The sequence below is a fragment of the Etheostoma spectabile genome, unplaced genomic scaffold (genome assembly GCF_008692095.1).
Source record: "Etheostoma spectabile isolate EspeVRDwgs_2016 unplaced genomic scaffold, UIUC_Espe_1.0 scaffold270, whole genome shotgun sequence".
Lineage (NCBI taxonomy): Eukaryota > Metazoa > Chordata > Actinopteri > Perciformes > Percidae > Etheostoma > Etheostoma spectabile.
Genome location: NW_022605574.1, coordinates 222,861 through 244,247, shown reverse-complemented (window position 1 = coordinate 244,247; position 21,387 = coordinate 222,861). Strand labels below are relative to the sequence as shown.

The following is a 21,387-nucleotide window of genomic DNA, read 5'->3' as shown; positions in this document are numbered from 1 at the left end:
TACCTCCACATAGAGAGAACTCTGACACCTAGTGGTCAGGAGAGGGAACTGCCCAACACTTTGAGTGCTCGTATCATGCGTTTTGGCTTTTTCTCTTTCCTTTATTTGTGTTATGTATATTTTGTTCTGCATGTTATAGGTTTACAAAGTGAGAAGTGAGCCCAAAGTCCCCCCCCCCAAAAGGACTTACCATCTCCAACAGAAAACACATATTCACAAACTGCTCCAAACAGCTCTGTTGTAGTGCAGCCTTTACGTCTCTTAACACGTTATACTGCTCAAAAAGCTGCATGCGTTGCCCTCATACTCTGCTTCTGCTGCTCTGACTCTTGAGGTACAGGATGTGTGGCGGGCGCTCTGTGCAGTGAACCCCAGAAAGGCTGCTGGTCCAGATGGAGTACCTGGGAAGGTGCTCAAGGCATGTGCTTGGCAGCTATCACAGGTCTTCACAGACACTCAATCTATCTCTGGAACAAGCTGTCATTCCACCCTGTTTGAAGTTGCATATCACCCGATCCCTAAAAAGTCACCCACGACCAGCCTCAATGATTTTCGCCCCATAGCATTCACCCCAGTCATCACCAAATGCTTAGAGAAACTGGTTTGAAACACATCAAAGCCTGTACCTTCACACTGGATCCGCATCAGTTTGCATATCGGAATAACAGATCCAACGAAGACGCCATAGCCATTGCTCTCTACTCAGCGTGAGTCACCTGGAGAAACGGGAGCTACGTTAGGATGTCTTCGTTGACTTCAGCTCAGCTTCACACACAATAATACCGGACTCTGATCCCAAGCTAACCAACTTGGGGTGCCACCACAAACTTGCTCCTGGATAAAGAACTTTTTAGTCAACCGACCCCAGCAGGTGAAACTGGGTCTCACCTCTTCTTCCCGCACTCTTAGCAATGGCTTCCACAGGGCTGCGTGCTGAGCCCATTACTCTACTCCCTATACACATCGACTGCAGTCCGCACCCAGAGAACATCATCATCAAGTTCCTGATGATAAACGGGGGTGGGGCTGATTACAGGGGGAAACGGGGGCCTATAGAGATGAGGTCCTGAAACTTAGTGAGTGGTGTGCATCAAACAACCTGGCACTAAACATCAACAAGACCAAGGAACTCATCCTGGACTTCAGGCGGAACAAAGCGCCCCTGCCCCCCTGTACGTCAACGGTGGATGTGTAGAGCGAGTGGAGTCCTTAAATTCCTCGGCATTTACATCTCTGCAGACCTCTCCTGGTCGGCAATACCACAGCTTTGGTCAAGAAGGCCAGCAGCGGCTACACTTCCTGAGGGTCCTCAGGAAGGACAACTAAGAACTCAGCTGCGTGACCTTCTACCGCTCCACCACGAGCGCTGTTGACCTATGCTGTGACCGTGTGGCACTCCAGCTGCACGGAGGACGACAGGAAGCGACTGCAGAGGGTGACAAACACTGCACAAAAAATAATTGGCTGCCCTCTGCCCTCTTTGACTGCCATCTACAACTCCCAGTGTCTCAGTAGGGCCGAAACATCCTGAGGGACACCACCCACCCCGGCTCTCCATCTCTTTAACCTGTTGCCCTCAGGAGGCGCTTCAGGTCAATACGGGCCAGAACAAATAGACTAGGGATAGCTTTTTCCCAAAGCTGGCACCATACTCAACTACAGTCAGACTTGCACTAATGTATTGTATATGTATATTTTGTATGTGTTATTAATGTGTGCACTTTTAGAGAGTTGCTCTCCAAATTTCATTGTAGGTTACAATGACAATAGGCTTTCAATTCAATTCAATTTGACTGGATAGTAGTCCTTACCTAGGTACTGTCAGGGCCCTCTACTGGCTTCTGACTGGCTAGTAGTCCCTACCTAGGTACTGTCAGGGCCTCATACTCGCTTCTGACTGGCTAGTAGTCCTTACCCGGTACTGTCAGGCACCATACTCTGCCTGACTGGCTGTAGCCTTACCTAGGTACTGTCCGGGCCTCATACTCTGCTCCTGACTGGCTAGTAGTCCTTACCTAGGTACTGTCAGGGCCCTCATACTCTGCTTCTGACTGGCTAGTGTCCTACTAGGTACTGTCAGGGCCTCATACTTGCTTCCTGCTGGGTAGTTCCTTACCTAGGTACTGTCAGGGCCTCATACTCTGCTTCTGATGGCTCGTAGTTCATTAACTAGGTCCTGTCAGGGCCCTCATACTCTGCTTCTGACTGGCTAGTAGTCCTACCCTAGGTACTGCACATGTGCAACTCCCAAAAAAGATGGAATAGAAGTGGGATCAAACATGAAAACCACTCACCTTTTAGTGAAATTTTGCCGTTTTGAAACCAAATTGGGTTTACCTATGATGTATGAATTGTGTAGATTTGATTTTATAAAAAAATGTTTAAGATTCAGTGAATTGCGAACTGGTGCGCGTGCCAGAAGGGAGCGCATAGCGCATCTGAGATATTACCGCAAAGGGCCTAGAGAGTATTGCTGCAGCCTGTAGCGTCCCATGTCATGCCATGCCATGTCCCGTCTCACACCGCCCCGCCTGACGGCATGAGACGGGACGGCATGAAATGGGACGCTCCAGGCTGCAGCCATACCCGTCTCCGAAGGGCCTTGCATCACCAGTTTCTCTGGAATGGAGGAATTCTATTACCTGGTGGGAATTATTAGCTAATTTTCTAAAAATGATTAGCTAATTTTCTGATTCTGATTCTAACGCTACCGCTGATGTAGCGATGTTTGGAAAGGTGACAAAATGAACAAATGACAAAATACTGAACCACATACAATAACTAAAATAATACTATTACTACTTCTACTGTGTCATTCCTCTTACGCATTTTGCCAAATGTCCCAAAAAAACAACAACACAGATACATGTAAAGTATGTATAGTATGGAAGCCATGCAGCATTATCCACAGGTTAAATGACTGTTTCCTTTCATTCAATTTTGTAGCATTTGAAAAAAAGTCACTTTAATGTAACAAACCAGTCTGATCCATCAACATCCTCTGATCTTAACTATCGGTCGAAATGATTCATGAATTCTGCTTTTTTTCATCTTAAAAATGAGGTACAATGACAATGCCATTTAAATTCATTTACTATGAATGAAAACAAAATGTCAAAAGCATCAAAAAAACAATTTTGACCTGGAAGAACAACAAGTTCATGATTTAGGGGAAGGCAACACGAGGGTTAAAATAAAATATATTAATCTACAGATGTTTGAAAAGGTGACAAAATGAACAAATGACAAAATACTGAACTACATACTCTAAATAACACTCCTGCTACTTCTACTGTGTCATGTTATGCATTATGCAGCAAGTTCCTGTTCCCATGAAGGACTTTGTCATACATTTCCTTACAATGTGTCAAAAGTTTACACCAAATTAAATGAGGGTCGCATTCATCACATAAACACAGAATAATGCACTTTTTAAAACTTTTACTGGGCTTTTTTTTGGGTACACGTTCATGATTTGACCACGTTCCCAGCGCAATGTTATCGAGAACTACAAGCCATACAATTATAAAATACTCAAAATATTGTTGAAGTATTTTATAGATAGGCCATGTTGAACTCTCTGATCTTCTGGAATATATAGGGAAAAAGTTGTTGTTTTCTTTTTTTAAATTTACCATTACCATCCTTTACTCTGTGTCCCTGAAGTCATTTTCTCCCAGTTATTCAGTTTCTCACCCTTCCAAAAAAAGTCTCCATATTCAAATTCCATAAAGACCATTTTGAATAATAAACCAAATAAAAGAAAGAATGATCTTAAATTAGTTTATTACAAAGCATTTTAAATGCAAAGGAGAACTACAGACTATACATAATTATAACTGCTGCTGGATTTGTATATAAAATAGTGATATTTTTGCAGTGTTTAAACATCTGGATTCTACATGACTTTCTTTCTTAATAAAAATATTTCACAAAAGGGATTTATTTGCAATGCTCATTTCACTTCCGCTTCATTTTTGACAAAATAACAAACAGTCGAGTCCTTTTTATTTCTTCTTGTAATCGGGAAGGAAATTCTTCCATTTGATATTCTGCAAAACAGAAAAAAGAACAGCAAGTAAGATGATGGACAGTTGCTCTCGAGGACCACATAATAACAATAATGTAGTAATAATAAAAATAATAATAATACATTTTATTTAAAGGCGCCTTTATCATGACTCAAGGACGTCGTACATACATATATAATTTTTTTTTTTAAAACAGCAAAAACTCTAAAACACAAAACCGCTTTCTGAGCATCTGGGGACCATTCATTGACTATCTTAAAAACATGCAATATGACATTTACCCAAGACATGCTTTTAATCTTGATTTTCCTGGCAGCTCCGTTGTTTGTGTTTTTTTTTTTTCTGTCCTGTTTTGTTATATAAAACTTAAAAAAATTGAAAATAAAATATATAAAAAAAAAACATCAAACACATTACATAACTATAACAACAGGTCTGGCAATGCGAGGCTAAACTCAACTGCCACGGTCCCTGAAAGCACCGTTACCTGGCGATGCCCTGTACCGTTTGTCGGCTAAACTCAACTGCCACGGTCCCTGAAAGCACCGTCACCTGGCGATGCCCTGTACCTTTTGTCGGCTAAACTCAACTGCCACGGTCCCTGAAAGCACCGTCACCTGGCGATGCCCTGTACCGTTTGTTGGCTAAACTCAACTGCCGCGGTCCCTGAAAGCACCGTTACCTGGCGATGCCCTGTACCTTTTGTCGGCTAAACTCAACTGCCGCGGTCCCTGAAAGCACCGTCACCTGGCGATGCCCTGTACCGTTGGTCTGCTAAACTCTACTACCAACAGCTCGCTAAGCTCCGCAGCCTGCGTCACGTGACAGTTGCCCAATTTTGTAGGATGTCGTGCGAATTGTTGTGCATTATGCGAGGGGGGGGGGATAAAAAATCAAATCGCGCATGTATCATGATTTCTTTTGCGACGATTTATTAAAATCTTTTTTCCCGGAATCTAGATTTTCTTTTCATTTTATACACCACTGACTTACCTAAATATTTTCTGTTTATACGGAGCCGCGGACGGCGACTACTTCATGTTTCCAGTAGACGGAAAGCAGAAAATGCAGAAAGTGCACGTTATGTTCTTCTTTACAAAGTGAACAAATGTCAGACTGACTGACATGGGATGTGATGTGCATTCTTCTTAGAAAACCATCAGTTTTTAGAAATGTCCCACGTAATATTGTCTCTAGAAGGCTCTTAATCATCTTTTGTTTTTGCTAAAGAAGGAAAGAAAACGTGATACTCCATACTGTTGAATTACAATACTTCTAGAATCGCAATACAAAACCAATTGGCACCCATGTATCGTAAAAGAATCGAATCAGGACAAAACCATGTCGTCCCAGCCCTACGGTGCGTTCCATTTGTACTCGGAAGTCGGATTTTCGGAGGTCAAAGCGGGAAACGCGCCCACTGACCTCGGATTTCCGAGCTCGGACAACGTGAATGCCCCGTGCATCAATGGTTGTGAAAGCTGTCGTAACATACAGTCATTAGCACTTGTGTGTTGTTTGTGTCTCAGTTGTACACACAGTCCTGTCCAACTTCCATTTGTGGACAAACTGTTTGCATGCACAATAACAGCATTTTGCGTTGTTAGCCCTTTTGTCTTCACGTTCGGGACCCTCTGGGACTTAATTGGGGTTTTAAAAACAATTCTTAAATAACATTTTACTTCATAATCTATTAACAAATCGTGTCTTTATCTCAATTTCTAACAGCTGAGATAACATCTATGTCTAGAGAATGCATCAGTCTCTACTAGAACACAGTTAAAAATGGAAGTGGGGTTCATTTTATGTCATACGGTTATAATTCATGATAAAAATCCACTATGGAAACAACATAACTGTCATATCCAGAATAATGTTCTGAATTGAGTCAGGAATACATGTTAATCACAGGAAATAAGGCAAGGTTGTTGATTTCAGGTAGAAAAAATGTAACTTGGACCATTTTTCTTCTTGTAAAAATTTGAAGTGGGTCAATTTGACCTGAATACCTTACAAGGGTTATCTTCTGTTATTGCTAAGAATGGCTAACCTGGCCAGAGCTTACCCACAATGAAAAATTAAGACTTGTACGGAACGCGTTCAAAGACCTCATTCCCAGCTCCGGCCTCCGAGTTCCCGACGGAAATGGAACGCACTAGTGTGCATACATTTTCGTACTATATCGTACCTGTTCATGAGAATGCGTTTCATGTTCTGACTTACATTTTTCCCCCAGGTTGATTTGGGTTTCTTGTTCTTCAAGTCCTCCAGCGACTCGTACATGTTGCCCTGGACGACCACAGCCTCCCCGGGGATCCGCTCGTAGGTGTCATCGGGCAGCCCTGCAGGTGTCGCTCTCCGGGGAACCTCGGCATACATGCCGTCTCCCTGCTGAGCTGAGCCCCCCCCAGGCGCGTCCGAGGTCTGGTACAGCGGGTTGGACTTCAACATTTCCACATCGCCACCCTGCTGTTCTGACCTGGAGCTGCTCGGCCGCGGACCGTCTCTGGGGTCGTGGAGGGAGTAGGTGTGACAGGTGGCCTTCTTTGGAAGAGTGGGTGAATAAGATGTTGATTTGAAAGCGGGACTGCCGAGCTGGTTGGAGTACTCGTCGTCCTCCTCTTCCTCCGTGTTGGTGGTGTTGAGTTTTGGAAGAGATTTGCTTCTGCTCTCCACCTGTGTCAGCTCCGGGTTTGTGATCCCCGGTGGACAAAGACTACCTGGATAGCTGGTGTCAGCGGTGTTAAATCTCTGCGATCTGTTTGGCTCGGTCTCGGTTTTACTTGGATGTGATGTTGTTTCAGGCAAAGACCCACTCAGGGAGAAGCCCAGAGGAATGCCTCTCTTTGGTAGTGGAGGAACCACCTGAAAGACAGGATACCAGAGGAGTAAGAATATGGATGACAAAAACAATCTCTCCTCATGGTCCATTTGTAGCAATGGTATCGCATGATCTTCCTCAGCAGATGGATCACTTCTTGCATTTTAAATGATGGTGTTACTGTGAAAAACCAAAAACACCAATACTACACAGTCATCGTTCTCAGCTCCAAGCCCATTGGTTCCTACTGGAAACTTAAATCTTTGAGTTCAATGAGAATATTTGTGTGAACTTGGAAAGGATCATCTGTTAGTTAATTTGTGTTAATTGGTGAATCTTAACCATTTCAAACACAAAAGCCTCACAATATCACAAACTAACGAACCAGCGACCAGCAACTCTGTTAAAATGTGAGGTGAAATGAGCAGAAAGAACGGCTTCTGTTCCCTGTTGTAAAAGACTGTCTGACAGCAAGGTAAAGCGCTGAAAATATTCTAAATAAAGCATTCAAATACTTATGCGTACACATAAATGCTTTTAGCTGCTGCTACCGGCCACAGCAGGACACAGCTTAACTTCTCCTGCCTGCTTCTCCAAACTGAACTGAAATCTTTTCGGTTGGATGTCCGTTTATATTCCACTTCCTTTGTGTTGGTATTTTAAACTCCAGTGGGTTTCTGAGGACTATGGTTATCTGGTCCTCAGGTCTCTGCAGGGTAAATCCAGACTGCTAGTTGGACTATCTGTCCAATCTGAGGACTATGGTTACCTGGTCCTCAGGTCTCTGCAGGGTAAATCCAGACCGCTAGCTAGACTATCTGTCCAATCTGAGGACTATGGTTATCTGGTCCTCAGATCTCCGCATGGTAAATCCAGACAGCTAGCTAGACCATCTGTCCAATCTGAGGACTATGGTTACCTGGTCCTCAGATCTCTGCAGGGTAAATCCAGACCGCTAGCTAGACTATCTGTCCAATCTGAGGACTATGGTTACCTGGTCCTCAGGTCTCTGCAGGGTAAATCCAGACTGCTAGTTGGACTATCTGTCCAATCTGAGGACTATGGTTACCTGGTCCTCAGGTCTCTGCAGGGTAAATCCAGACCGCTATCTAACTATCTGTCCAATCTGAGGACTATGGTTATCTGGTCCTCAGATCCCGCATGGTAAATCCAACAGCTAGCTAGACCATCTGTCCAATCTGAGGACTATGGTTACCTGGTCCTCAGATCTCTGCAGGTAAATCCGAACCGCTAGCTAGACTATCTGTCCAATCTGAGGACTATTGTTACCTGGTCCTCAGGTCTCTGCAGGGTAAATCCAGACTGCTAGTTGGACTATCTGTCCAATCTGAGGACTATGGTTACCTGGTCCTCAGGTCTCTGCAGGGTAAATCCAGACCGCTATCTAGACTATCTGTCCAATCTGAGGACTATGGTTATCTGGTCCTCAGATCTCCGCATGGTAAATCCAGACAGCTAGCTAGACCATCTGTCCAATCTGAGGACTATGGTTACCTGGTCCTCAGATCTCTGCAGGGTAAATCCAGACCGCTAGCTAGACTATCTGTCCAATCAGAGTTTTCTGTTGCACGACTTTATGGTGGCTCTTTCTGACACCTAGCACCACCCAAGATCCGTTTAAAGAAATTAACCAGAGTACATTTTACTCCCATCCTGGCATGTTTCGTGGACTAGCCAGACCCTCCTCCGCAGCGCTGTGGAGGAAGGTTTGGCAATGCAAGACTAATAACACTTACTATGGAGAAGTGGCTCATACAACCACACTTCAAAACATCTGAACTCTCCCTTTAACACACTAGTTTGTGAATGACTGCTCTACTCAGAGTAATTACATTACTATTTTATTTGACTTATGCACGACTTAAAAAAATCATACTAATATAAAATCAGGTTGATTTACTAAAATCAAATTAGGTGGGTTTGTTTTAGTAGACGTCAGACTGGCAGCACACAGTGTTTCCTGTTTTTAATGCAAATGCCTGCACGGCAAATAAATACAATATCTCCCGTATGACGCAAGCTGAACACTGAACACTCAGATAAAAATCTGTATTTAGAACACCCTCTAACATTTTTACTGAACTATTTATTCAGCTGGGTCTCGTGTGTGTGGTTTGGATGTGACTCTCTTTGGATCTATGTGATGTCAATGTAACGAAGATTTTCTTAAACACTGAAATCAAATCTGCAAGTGTTGTTTTGACTTTGAGGGAAGACTATTAAGTCAGTAAAAAGTAAAATGCAGAACGTTATTTGAATTGTGAGTAGATGCTGCACTGTTGTATTACTACGGTTGCTCTGGTTCTCGAGATCGGTCTTGGTCTCAAGACCACTTTTAAAGGTCTCGGTTTCGTCTCGGATTTGCATTTTAACTCGTGTCTCATTATATATTTTTTTATGCAAATGTGATCTTTTACATCAGTTTGAGGATTGCCTATGGTTAGCATTTTCCACATTTTTATCGTGTCATGCAGTGTGGGACTCGGTCTTGTCTCCTGCCTCGATACTCCCTGGTCTGGTGGACTTGTGTCTCTTTTATATCAACAACATTTAATTTCTGGGATTGTTCAGGAGCTGCCCAAAATTCTGCGTAGTCCGTCCACCTTCCTCTTTCTTTGGATTTCTGAGGACTATGGTTCCTGTCCTCAGGTCTCTGCAGGTAAATCCAGACAGCTAGCTAGACTTCGGTCCAATCTGAGGACTATGGTTACCTGGTCTTCAGATCTCTGCAGGGTCAATCCAGACAGCTAGCTAGACTATCTGTCCAATCTGAGGACTATGGTTACCTGGTCCTCAGATCTCTGCAGGGTCAATCCAGACAGCTAGCTAGACCATCTGTCCAATCTGAGGACTATGGTTACCTGGTCCTCAGATCTCTGCAGGGTAAATCCAGACCGCTAGCTAGACTATCTGTCCAATCAGAGTTTTCTGTTGCACGACTTTATGGTGGCTCTTTCTGACACCTAGCACCACCCAAGATCCGTTTAAAGAAATTAACCAGAGTACATTTTACTCCCATCCTGGCATGTTTCGTGGACTAGCCAGACCCTCCTCCGCAGCGCTGTGGAGGAAGGTTTGGCAATGCAAGACTACTAACACTTACTATGGAGAACTGGCTCATACAACCACACTTCAAAACATCTGAACTCTCCCTTTAACACACTAGTTTGTGAATGACTGCTCTACTCAGAGTAATTACGTTACTATTTTATTTGACTTATGCACGACTTAAAAAAATCATACTACTATCAAATCAGGTTGATTTACTAAAATCAAATTAGGTGGGTTTGTTTTAGTAGACGTAAGACTGGCAGCACACAGTGTTTCCTGTTTTTAATGCAAATGACTGCACGGCAAATATATACAATATCTCCCGTATGACGCAAGCTGAACACTGAACACTCAGATAACAATCTGTATTAGACACCCTCTAACTTTTTACTGAACTATTTATTCAGCTGAGTCTCGTGTGTGTGGTTTGGATGTGACTCTCTTTGGATCTCTTTAGTGTCCAATGTACGAAGATTTTCTTAAACACTGAAATCAAATCTGCAAGTGTTGTTTTGACTTTGGGGAATACTATTAAGTCGAACAAGTAAAATGCAGAACGTTATTTGTATGAGTAGAATGCTCGCACTGTTGTATACTACGGTTGCTCTCTGGTTCTCAAGATCGGTCTTGGTCTCAAGACCACTTTTTAAAGGTCTCGTGTTTCGTCTCGGATTTGCATTTTAACTCGTGTCTCATTTATTTTTTTTTTATGCAATGTGGATCTTTTACATCAGTTTGAGATTGCCTATGGTTAGCATTTTCCACATTTTATCGTGTCCATGCAGTGTTGGGACTCGGTCTTGTCTCTGCCTCGATACTCCCTGGTCTTGGTGATGAACTTGGTCTCGGTTTATTATCAACGACTTTTATTCTGGGATTGTTCAGGATGTGCCCAAAATTCTGGCGGATGTCCTCACTTCCTCTTTCTTTGGATTCTGAGGACTATGGTTACCTGGTCCTCAGATCTCTGCAGGGTCAATCCAGACAGCTGCTAGACTATATGTCCATCTGAGGACTATGGTTACCTGGTCCTCAGATCTCTGCAGGGTCATCCAGACAGCTAGCTAGACTATCTGTCCATCTGAGGACTATGGTTACCTGGTCCTCAGATCTCTGCAGGGTCATCAGACAGCTAGCTAGACCATCTGTCCAATCTGAGGACTATGGTTACCTGGTCCTCAGATCTCTGCAGGGTATCCAGACCGAGCTAACTATCTTCGCCATCAGAGTTTTCTGTTGCACGACTTTATGGTGGCTCTTTCTGACACCTAGCACACCCCAAGATCCGTTTTAAGAAATTAACCGAGTACTTTTACTCCCATCCTGGCATGTTTCGGGACTAGCCAGACCCTCCTCCGCAGCGCTGTGGAGGAAGGTTGGCAATGCAAGACTAAAACACTTACTATGGAGAACTGGTCTCATACCAACCACACTTCAAAACATCTGAACTCTCCCTTTAACACACTAGTTTGTGAATGACTGCCTACTCAGAGTAATTCTTTACTATTTTATTTGACTTATGCACGACTTAAAAAAATCATACTACTATCAATCAGGTTGATTTACTAAAATCAAATTAGGTGGGTTTGTTTTTAGTAGCGTCCGACTGGCGCACACAGTGTTTCCGTTTTTAAGGCAAATGACTGCACGGCAATATATACAATATCTCCCGTATGACGCAAGCTGACCCACTGACACTCAGATAAAAATCTGTATTTAGAACACCCTCTACCATTTTTACTGAACTATTATTCAGCGAGTCTCGTGTGTGTGGTTTGATGTGACTCTCTTTGATCTATTGATGTCAATGTAACGACTAGTTTCTAAACACTGAAATCAATCTGCAAGTGTTGTTTTGACTTTGAGGGAGACTATTAAGTCAGTAAAAAGTAAATGCGAACGTTATTTGTATTGTGAGTAGATCGCACTGTTGTATTACTAACGGTTGCTCTGGTTCTCAGATCGGTCTTGTCTCAAGACCACTTTTTAAAGGTCTCGTTTTTCTCGGATTTGCATTTAACTCGTGTCTCATTTATTATTTTTTTTATGCAAATGTGGATCTTTTACATCAGTTAGGATTGCCTATGGTTAGCATTTTCCACATATCGTGTCAGGCAGTGTGGGACTCGGTCTTGTCTCTGCCGATACTCCCGGTCTTGTGATGACTTGGTCTCGGTTTATATCAACGACATTTTATTTCTGGGATTGTTCAGGAGCTGCCCAAAATTCTGGCGGATGTCCGTCCACCTTCTCTTTCTTTGGATTTCGAGACTATGGTTACCTGTCCTCAATCTCTGCAGGTCAATCCAGACACTAGCTATACTAATGTCCAATCTGAGGACTATGGTTACCTGGTCCTCAGATCTCTGCAGGTCAATCCAGACAGCTAGCTAGACTATAGTCCAATCTGAGGACTATGGTTACCTGGTCTTCAGATTCTCTGCAGGGTCAATCCAGACAGCTAGCTAGACAATCTGTCCATTCTGAGGACTATGGTTACCTGGTCCTCGATCTCTGCAGGGTCAATCCAGACCGCTAGCTAGACTATCTGTCCAATCAGTTTTCTGTGCACGACTTTATGGTGGCTCTTCTGACACCTAGCACCACCCAAGATCCGTTTAAGAAATTAACCAGAGTACTTTTACTCCCATCCTGCATGTTCGTGGACTAGCCAGACCTCCTCCCCGCTGTGAGGAAGGTTTGGAATGCAATACTACTAACACTACTATGGAGACTGGCTCATACAACCACACTTCAAAACATCTGAACTCTCCCTTTAACACACTAGTTTGATGACTACTGCTCTACTCAGAGTAATTACGTTACTATTTATTTGACTATGCACGACTTAAAAAAATCATACTACATCAATCAGGTTGATTACTAAAATCAATTATTGTGGGTTTGTTTTAGTAGACGTAAGACTGGCAGCACACAGTGTTTCTGTTTTAATGCAAATGACTGCACGGCAAATATATACAATTCTCCCGTATGACGCAAGCTGAACACTGAACACTCAGATAAAATCTGTATTAGAACACCCTCTAACTTTTTACTAACTATTATTCAGCTGAGTCTCGTGTGTGTGGTTGGATGTGACTCTCTTTGATCTATGTGATGTCAATGTAACGAAGATTTTCTTAAACACTGAAATCAAATCTGCAAGTGTTGTTTGGACTTTGAGGAAGACTATTAAGTCGTAAAAAAAAATGCAGAACGTTATTTGTATTGTGAGTAGAATGCTGCACTGTTGTATAACTACGGTTGCTCTGGTTCTCAAGATCGGTCTTGGTCTCAAGACCACTTTTTAAAGGTCTCGGTTCGTCTCGGATTTGCATTTTAACGCGTTCTCATTCATTTATTTTTATGCAATGTGATCTTTTACATCAGTTTGAGGATTGCCTATGGTTAGCTTTTCCACATTTTATCGGTCATGCAGTGGGACTCGGTCTTGTCTCTGCCTCGATACTCCCTGGTCTTGGTGATGACTTGGCTCGGTTTATATCAACGACATTTTATTTCTGGATTGTTCAGGAGCTGCCCAAAAATTCTGGCGATGTCCGTCACCTTCCTCTCTTTGGTTTCTGAGGACTATGGTTCCTGGTCCTCGATCTCTGCAGTTCAACCAGACAGCTAGCTAGAGACTATGTCCAATCTGAGGACTATGGTTCCTGGTCCAGATCTCTGCAGTCAATCCAGACAGCTAGCTAGACTATCTGTCCAATCTGAGGACTATGGTTACCTGGTCCTCAGATCTCTGCAGGGTCAATCCAGACAGCTAGCTAGACCATCTGTCCATCTGAGGACTACTGGTTACCTGGTCCCAGATCTCTGCAGGGTAAATCCAGACCGCTAGCTAGACTACTGTCCAATCAGAGTTTTCTGTTGCACGACTTTATGGTGGCTCTTTCTGACACCTAGCACCACCCAAGATCCGTTTAAAGAAATTAACCAGAGTACATTTTACTCCCATCCTGGCATGTTTCGTGGACTAGCCAGACCCTCCTCCGCAGCGCTGTGGAGGAAGGTTTGGCAATGCAAGACTAATAACACTTACTATGGAGAACTGGCTCATACAACCACACTTCAAAACATCTGAACTCTCCCTTTAACACACTAGTTTGTGAATGACTGCTCTACTCAGAGTAATTACATTACTATTTTATTTGACTTATGCACGACTTAAAAAAATCATACTACTATCAAATCAGGTTGATTTACTAAAATCAAATTAGGTGGGTTAGTTTTAGTAGACGTCAGACTGGCAGCACACAGTGTTTCCTGTTTTTAATGCAAATGACTGCACGGCAAATATATACAATATCTCCCGTATGACGCAAGCTGAACACTGAACACTCAGATAAAAATCTGTATTTAGAACACCCTCTACCATTTTTACTGAACTATTTATTCAGCTGAGTCTCGTGTGTGTGGTTTGGATGTGACTCTCTTTGGATCTATGTGATGTCAATGTAACGAAGATTTTCTTAAACACTGAAATCAAATCTGCAAGTGTTGTTTTGACTTTGAGGGAAGACTATTAAGTCAGTAAAAAGTAAAATGCAGAACGTTATTTGTATTGTGAGTAGATGCTGCACTGTTGTATATACTACGGTTGCTCTGGTTCTCAAGATCGGTCTTGGTCTCAAGACCACTTTTTAAAGGTCTCGGTTTCGTCTCGGATTTGCATTTTAACTCGTGTCTCATTTATTTATTTTTTTATGCAAATGTGGATCTTTTACATCAGTTTGAGGATTGCCTATGGTTAGCATTTTCCACATTTTATCGTGTCATGCAGTGTGGGACTCGGTCTTGTCTCTGCCTCGATACTCCCTGGTCTTGGTGATGACTTGGTCTCGGTTTATATCAACGACATTTTATTTCTGGGATTGTTCAGGAGCTGCCCAAAATTCTGGCGGATGTCCGTCACCTTCCTCTTTCTTTGGATTTCTGAGGACTATGGTTACCTGGTCCTCAAGATCTCGCAGGGTCAATCCAACGCTAGCTAGACTATATGTCCAATCTGAGACTAGGTTACCGGGTCCTCAGATCTCTGCAGGTCAATCCAGACAGCTAGCTAGAATATTTCCAATCTGAGGACTATGGTTACCTGGTCTCAGATCTCTGCAGGTCATCACGACAGCTAGCTAGACTATCTGTCCAATCTGGACTATGGTTACTGGTCTCAGACTCTGCAGGGTCATCCAGACGCTAGACGACTATCTGTCCAATCTGAGGACTATGGTTACCTGGTCCTCAGATCTCTGCAGGGTCAATCCAGACGCTAGCTAGACCATCTGTCAATCTGAGGACTATGGTTACCTGGTCCTCAGATCTCTGCGGGTAATCCAGACCGCTAGCTAGACTATCTGTCCAATCAGAGTTTTCTGTTGCACGACTTTATGGTGGCTCTTTCTGACACCTAGCACCACCAAGATCCGTTTAAGAAATTAACCAGAGTACATTTTACTCCCATCCTGGCATGTTTCGTGGACTAGCCACCCTCCTCCGCAGCGCTGTGGAGGAAGGTTTGGCAATGCAAGACTATAACACTACATGGAGAACTGGCTCTACAACCACACTTCCAAAACATCCTGAACTCCCTTAACACACTAGTTTGTGAATGACTGCCTACTCAGAGTAATTTACTATTTTATTTGCTTATCAGCGACTTAAAAAAATCATACTACTATCAAATCAGGTTGATTTACTAAAATCAAATTAGTGGGTTAGTTTTAGTAACGTCAGACTGGCAGCACACAGTGTTTCCTTTTTAATGCAAATGACTGCACGGCAAATATTACAAATCTCCCTTATGACGCAAGCTGAAACACTGACACTCAGATAAAAATCTGTATTAGAACACCCCTAACATTTTTACTGAACTATTTATTCAGCTGAGTCTCGTGTGTGTGGTTTGGATGTGACTCTCTTTGGATCTTGTGATGTCAATGTAACGAAGATTTCTTAAACACTGAAATCAAATCTGCAAGTGTTGTTTTGACTTGAGGGAAGACTATTAAGTCGTAAAAAGTAAATGCAGAACTTTATTGTATTGTGAGTAGATGCTGCACTGTGTATTCTACGGTTGCTCTGGTTCTCAAGATACGGTCTTGGTCTCAAGACCACTTTTTAAAGGTCTCGGTTCGTCTCGGATTTGCATTTTAACTCGTGTCTCATTTATTATTTTTTTGCAAATGTGGATCTTTTACATCATTTAGGATTGCCTATGGTTAGCATTTTCCATTTATATCGTGTCATGCCGTGTGGGACTCGGTCTTGTCCTGCCTCGATACTCCCTGGTCTTGGTGATGACTTGGTCTCGGTTTATATCAACGACATTTATTTCTGGGATTGTTCAGGAGCTGCCAAAATTCTGGCGATGTCCGTCACCTTCCTCTTTCTTTGGATTTCTGAGACTATGGTTACCTGGTCCTCAGATCTCTGCAGGGTCAATCCAACAGCTAGCTAGACTATATGTCCAATCTGAGGACTATGGTTACTGGTCTTCAGATCTCTGCAGGGTCAATCCAGACAGCTAGCTAGACATCGTCCATCTGAGGACTATGGTTACTGGTCCTCAGATCTCTGCAGGGTAAATCCAGACCGCTAGCTAGACTATCTGTCCAATCTGAGGACTAGGTTACCTGGTCCTCAGGTCTCTGCAGGGTCAATCCAGACACTAGCTAGACATCCTGTCCAACTGAGTTTTCTGTTTGCACAACTGGAGCAACTTTTGAACGTACACATGTTCCACCAAACAAGTTCCCTCCTGAGGCTATTTTGCAGCGGCACTGTTGCTGGGTCCGGCACTTGGCGCCACCCAAGACAATTGTGATTGGTTTAAAGAAATGTCAATAACCCAGAGCACGTTTTATCCTGTCACAAGAAGCTGTTTGGACTAGCCAGACTCCCTGGTTACTACTTTTACTTAAGTAAAATATCTGAGTACTTCTTCCACCTCTGCAAAGGTGTCAGGCATTCATACACCTTAGACTAAATACAACCTTTTGATGAAGAACAGAATTATAAAAAGTGTCTCCGTGTGAAGCAGAATACTCCAACAAACACACATGCATAAATGATTAGTTCTCGTTTCCGTCATACCTGTGAGAGGGACAGAGTGTCCACAGACACTGCTCCCGTCAGCTTTCTGTTTTTGGATTTATCTGGCAGTGCAGGGGGCTGAGCTGCAGGAGGGCCATTTTGCTGCTGAATCCTCTGATTGTGTCCAGGGTCGCTGTGATGATCCTGTTTTTGGTCCCAGAGAGTCCGCAGAGCTTGGACACTCACCCCTGGCTTCTGTTTGGCGTTGAAATTTACCACATCATACAGCTCACCTGTGTCTACCTGAAAAGAACCACCGGGGTTACTGTCTCTTTACACAAGGGAGACATGAAGGGTTGCAAGCACCAGTTAAATTAAACCAGTGGTGTAGTAATATGGCTTTCAGATTCAGAAAGTGAGAGTGAAGAAATGGAGAAAACAGTGTTTGTTTGTTTTTTTCATTTCTGATTTAACCTGTTAAAAATGAAACCTACTGTCATTAAAATTTGACATGGCACGCATATCAATTTAGGTTCACAATAAATTTTGGCTTGGGCGCCAAATCAAAAAGACGAGAAAGTGTTTTTCTTGATTTGCTAAATTCTGTGATGGCTAAGGAACGTTTTTGCTGACTTTTGTTGGGCTTTGTGTCAAAAACAATGCAACAAAAGTGCCCAAAGAAGTGTAAAAAGTGTAAATAAAAGACAGGATGAAGAATGAGTTCGAAATTTTCAAATGCGTTGTTCTGTATCCGTCCTTGCACAATGAGTCTGATGCCTGAAGTCTTAATTAGCTCTGTAGCAAATCATTTGATTGTAACGGACATTCATCAATATTTACAAGGTTACGCACTGTAGCTTTTAAGGCCAATTCCACTGCAAAATGAACTTTGGGGTTAATAACACGTGCACAGAGTCAACCGTTATCTGGGATATGTTTTCATGCTAATCGAATGTGACCTGTTTTAGCGCTAACCGCTAATTAGCTCATAACGCTAGTCGTAGGGGGCACGGGTAAAGTAAAAAGAAATCGCTGTTTCTATGTCACTAACAAGACTCAAAATAGCACCACACTTCCATGGTAGCATCACGAGGGTGACTACATGTAAACTAACGCTCTGAGAACTTTGTAGGTGTACAGACAGTTTATTAAAAAGATAGTTTATAAAGACAGTAGGCTACCGTTCGGGGATACAGGCAGGCGCCATCTTGGGAAAACAGTCACGACCAGTCGAACGACAAATGCTGTCTAACCAGCAACATATGCTAATTTCAAGGGTTTCTGATGAAACTGGTCCCATTCGATTAGCATTAAAACGTATTCCAGAGAACAGTCAACTCAGTACCAATGTGTTATTAACCCCTAGGTTCATTTTGCGCTGGACTTGTCCTTTAACGCTTGCAACAAACAGGCCCCTCCTCACCTCATAACAACTGGAGGTCAGGTACTCTCCAAAGGGCTGGATGGGGCTGACTCTGTAATGCTCTATCAGCTCTGGGAGACTGCCGTACGTCTGACAGTCTCCTGCTATGACGAACTGGCCCTCTGGATTCTGGGTGATGACAAAATGGCGACACCTGTCGAGGCCCCTTTAGAGGAAAAAAAAAAAAGCACGACCAGTGAGATGATTTACAAAAGGCAGTAACGAGGCAACTGGATGATGTTTATCTGATTTGATTTGCCTCACTTGTAGGACAGGATGTAGCCGATGGCTTTGTCACTGAGGCGGATGAGAAAACAGCCCAGGTCTTTATCTCTCAGCAGTTCTTCCGTGTCCCTGAGGCCGAGACAGGAGCAATCAAACAGACTTATAGGCAAGTTGGATTCAAAAATAATGCTGCTGCCATGTCATAAAAACCTCTGTTTTCTCTGATTGATGGACTAGACAAAGATCTACGGACAACACATTCAATTCTGTTATACTCAGGGTCTTCAATGCTGTCAAATAAATTGATTTTTCACTCTGCAAACAGCCTTCATATCTGTTTCCTTAAAGCAAGAACAACACTTTTGTAATTAAAAATATGCCCTGAAACGTTAAATCAATCAAAAGTTGAATCGTTTAGCTTTAATGCAATTCTTATGTTATAAATGAGTTATGAAAACGTTTTTGAAAATGGAGATAGGATATAATAGGATAAGTTAAACCTTTCTTGTTATTGCACAGAGACCCTTACAATGAAACTAACTAAAATGAGTCAAAGTCTTCCCAACACCCCCTCCATGTTTCAAGTTCTTTACATCATTTGTTGTATCAGTTAACTGCTTATTTATTTATTTATTTATTTATGTACATTTTAAAAGTTTTTTTTTACAATTCAGTGAAAATAAGCACGGCCGTTCAACTCAAAATCTGTGGCAGTTTCACGGAATCGCCTAAAATTCAGTGATGTATGGAGCTGGAACAGTGACAGTAACCTGTGGTATTGAAAATAAAATTTGGCATTGAAACAACAAATATCGGCATTGAAAACTGTTGAACTGAAGTATAAAACACAAACATTAAAAAGCAATAATCTCATAATCCTATGATATTATTTCATTTTGACGTTTGTTTGCATCATGATGGGTTTTTCAATGTCAATGTACATTTTTTCTTGATGTCCGTGTCTTTTCAGTGACAGTTTTTTTTTTTTTACGCTGTCAAGATTTTTTACAATGTCACTGTTTTCAGTTTCAACTTTCTGTCACTGTTTTGGCGTAGGGGGGCGGGGCCTGAGGGGAGGGACAAAGGGGGCGGAAATAAGCAGGTTTGGCGAACCGTTGCAGCTAATTTGCCAAGATAATGCACGCTGCATTCCAGTTGGTGACGTAATGCTTGTTTATTGCCATGTTTAAAAAAAAAGAAGAGGAGGAAGCATAATTCTCCCCCCCCCACACACACACACACACACACACACACACACACACACACACACACACAACGGTGGCAAACAAAGATAACGTTACACATCTTTTGGTCCTAAAGTTCATCATTTTTTACTTTAGTTCTAATACTTAAGTACATTTAATATCTGAAAATGACATGATAATGAAATGATACTCTAAGACTTTTACTCTACTACTACTTTTTTAGTAATATTCTTAAAGATGACTTAAACTTCTACCAAAATCATTTTCTGGTAAGATACTTGTACTTTTTTTTTTTTTTTTTTCAGGGTTTTATCCTTTAATAGATAGAGACAGTGGATAGACATGTGAAACGGGGAGAGAGAGAAAGATGGGGGATGACACGCAGCAAAGGGCCACAGATACTTGTACTTTTACTCAATCATTGCTTTCAAGTACTTTACACGAGACTGCAATTATGTGTGTGTTTAAGTAGCATTTTACTGTTGTTGCTTATCGAGGTGGATCTACTTTACATACTTTATATACTGTTGGGTAGTTTAATCCATAGCAGTACATCATACACTGTAGTTTAACTATTAACTAACACAAATGAATGACTAAAAAAAACACAAAGGGCCTACATCTCTTTAAATTATGATGGAGTAGAAGGAGAAAGTTGCATGAAATACAAATACTTGATTAAAGGACCTCATATTTGTTCTTAAGTACAGTACTAAAATAAATGGGCAGCTAGTAGCAATACAGCCCTGCAACTAACAGATAAACACACATGGGAAAACATAATCTGCAATGTCCTGGAAAACTTTATTCAAATACATTTAAATGAAATGCCCCAACCTGGCTGTCAAGAGCCTACACAGACAAAACAAGGGCAACTTCTATTTTAATAAAGTCTTAAAGTACCACGAGAAAACGTCTCTCTGTCACCTCAGATTCTGGAGTTGGATTCTTTGCTTACCTTCGTGCAGCAAAGCCTTGAAACCAGTCAGGGAAGTTTCCGTTAGGGTTCAGGATGAGCAGTGCCTGAGTCTCAGTGAACCACTTGAGCACCAGCTCCTTCAGGCCCCCCTCCGAAGCCCCCGTGTGCAGGTCTACAGCCGACATCTTCTCCATCGTCCCAGATCTGTCAGGAGCCGACAGAGCCGGAGATGCACACGCGATCCGCTCACATAACTCTCTAAAGGAAGCCGAGGTGCCTCATTTGACTATTTCCGTTGGCCTTCCCTCTCATCTGAATAGTGGTATTGTTTCTGTTTATCTACCAAAAACTCCTTTCACTGGGCCGCCAGTTTCATTTTGCTATCTGTGTTCCTTGTCCCAGATCCAGAACTTTAACAGCTGGATCACAATGTAATTCATATTTTAGTTTGTTTACATTTTATTTGACAAACTAGTTTTTCTACTGTATGGGAGCGGGTTGCGATTGTGTGTGTGTGTGTGTGTGTGTGTGTGTTGTGTTTTTTGTGGTGTGTGTGTTTGTGTTGTTGGTGTGAGCGCCTCTGGCACATCACAACTAAACAATTCAAATTAAAGGTCAAGATGTGGGCAGCCATTCAGACATCT

General features: G+C 42.4%; 1 protein-coding gene across 1 annotated transcript; it reads right to left on the bottom strand.

Annotated features, from left to right (window-relative positions):
* Window positions 1–3,629: 3,629 nt before the first annotated feature.
* LOC116685767 (SH2 domain-containing protein 7) lies at window positions 3,630–20,987 on the bottom strand. Its single transcript, XM_032510693.1, has 6 exons — window positions 20,783–20,987; window positions 18,659–18,748; window positions 18,395–18,560; window positions 17,032–17,274; window positions 6,255–6,896; window positions 3,630–4,052 (listed from the first exon to the last, which is right to left on the bottom strand). The coding sequence occupies exons 1-6, from the start codon at window positions 20,935–20,937 to the stop codon at window positions 4,008–4,010; spliced, it is 1,341 nt and encodes a 446-aa protein (XP_032366584.1). The 5' UTR covers window positions 20,938–20,987; the 3' UTR covers window positions 3,630–4,007.
* Window positions 20,988–21,387: the final 400 nt, after the last annotated feature.

Excerpts from the sequence above, each read along its gene's own strand:
- LOC116685767 (XM_032510693.1), bottom strand. The coding sequence starts at position 20,937 with ATGGAGAAGATGTCGGCTGTAGACCTGCACACGGGGGCTTCGGAGGGG. Across the intron at positions 18,749-20,782 it reads CAAGGCTTTGCTGCACGAAG|GGACACGGAAGAACTGCTGA; the intron begins GTAAGCAAAGAA and ends TCTCGGCCTCAG. Across the intron at positions 18,561-18,658 it reads GGCTACATCCTGTCCTACAA|GGGCCTCGACAGGTGTCGCC; the intron begins GTGAGGCAAATC and ends TTTCCTCTAAAG.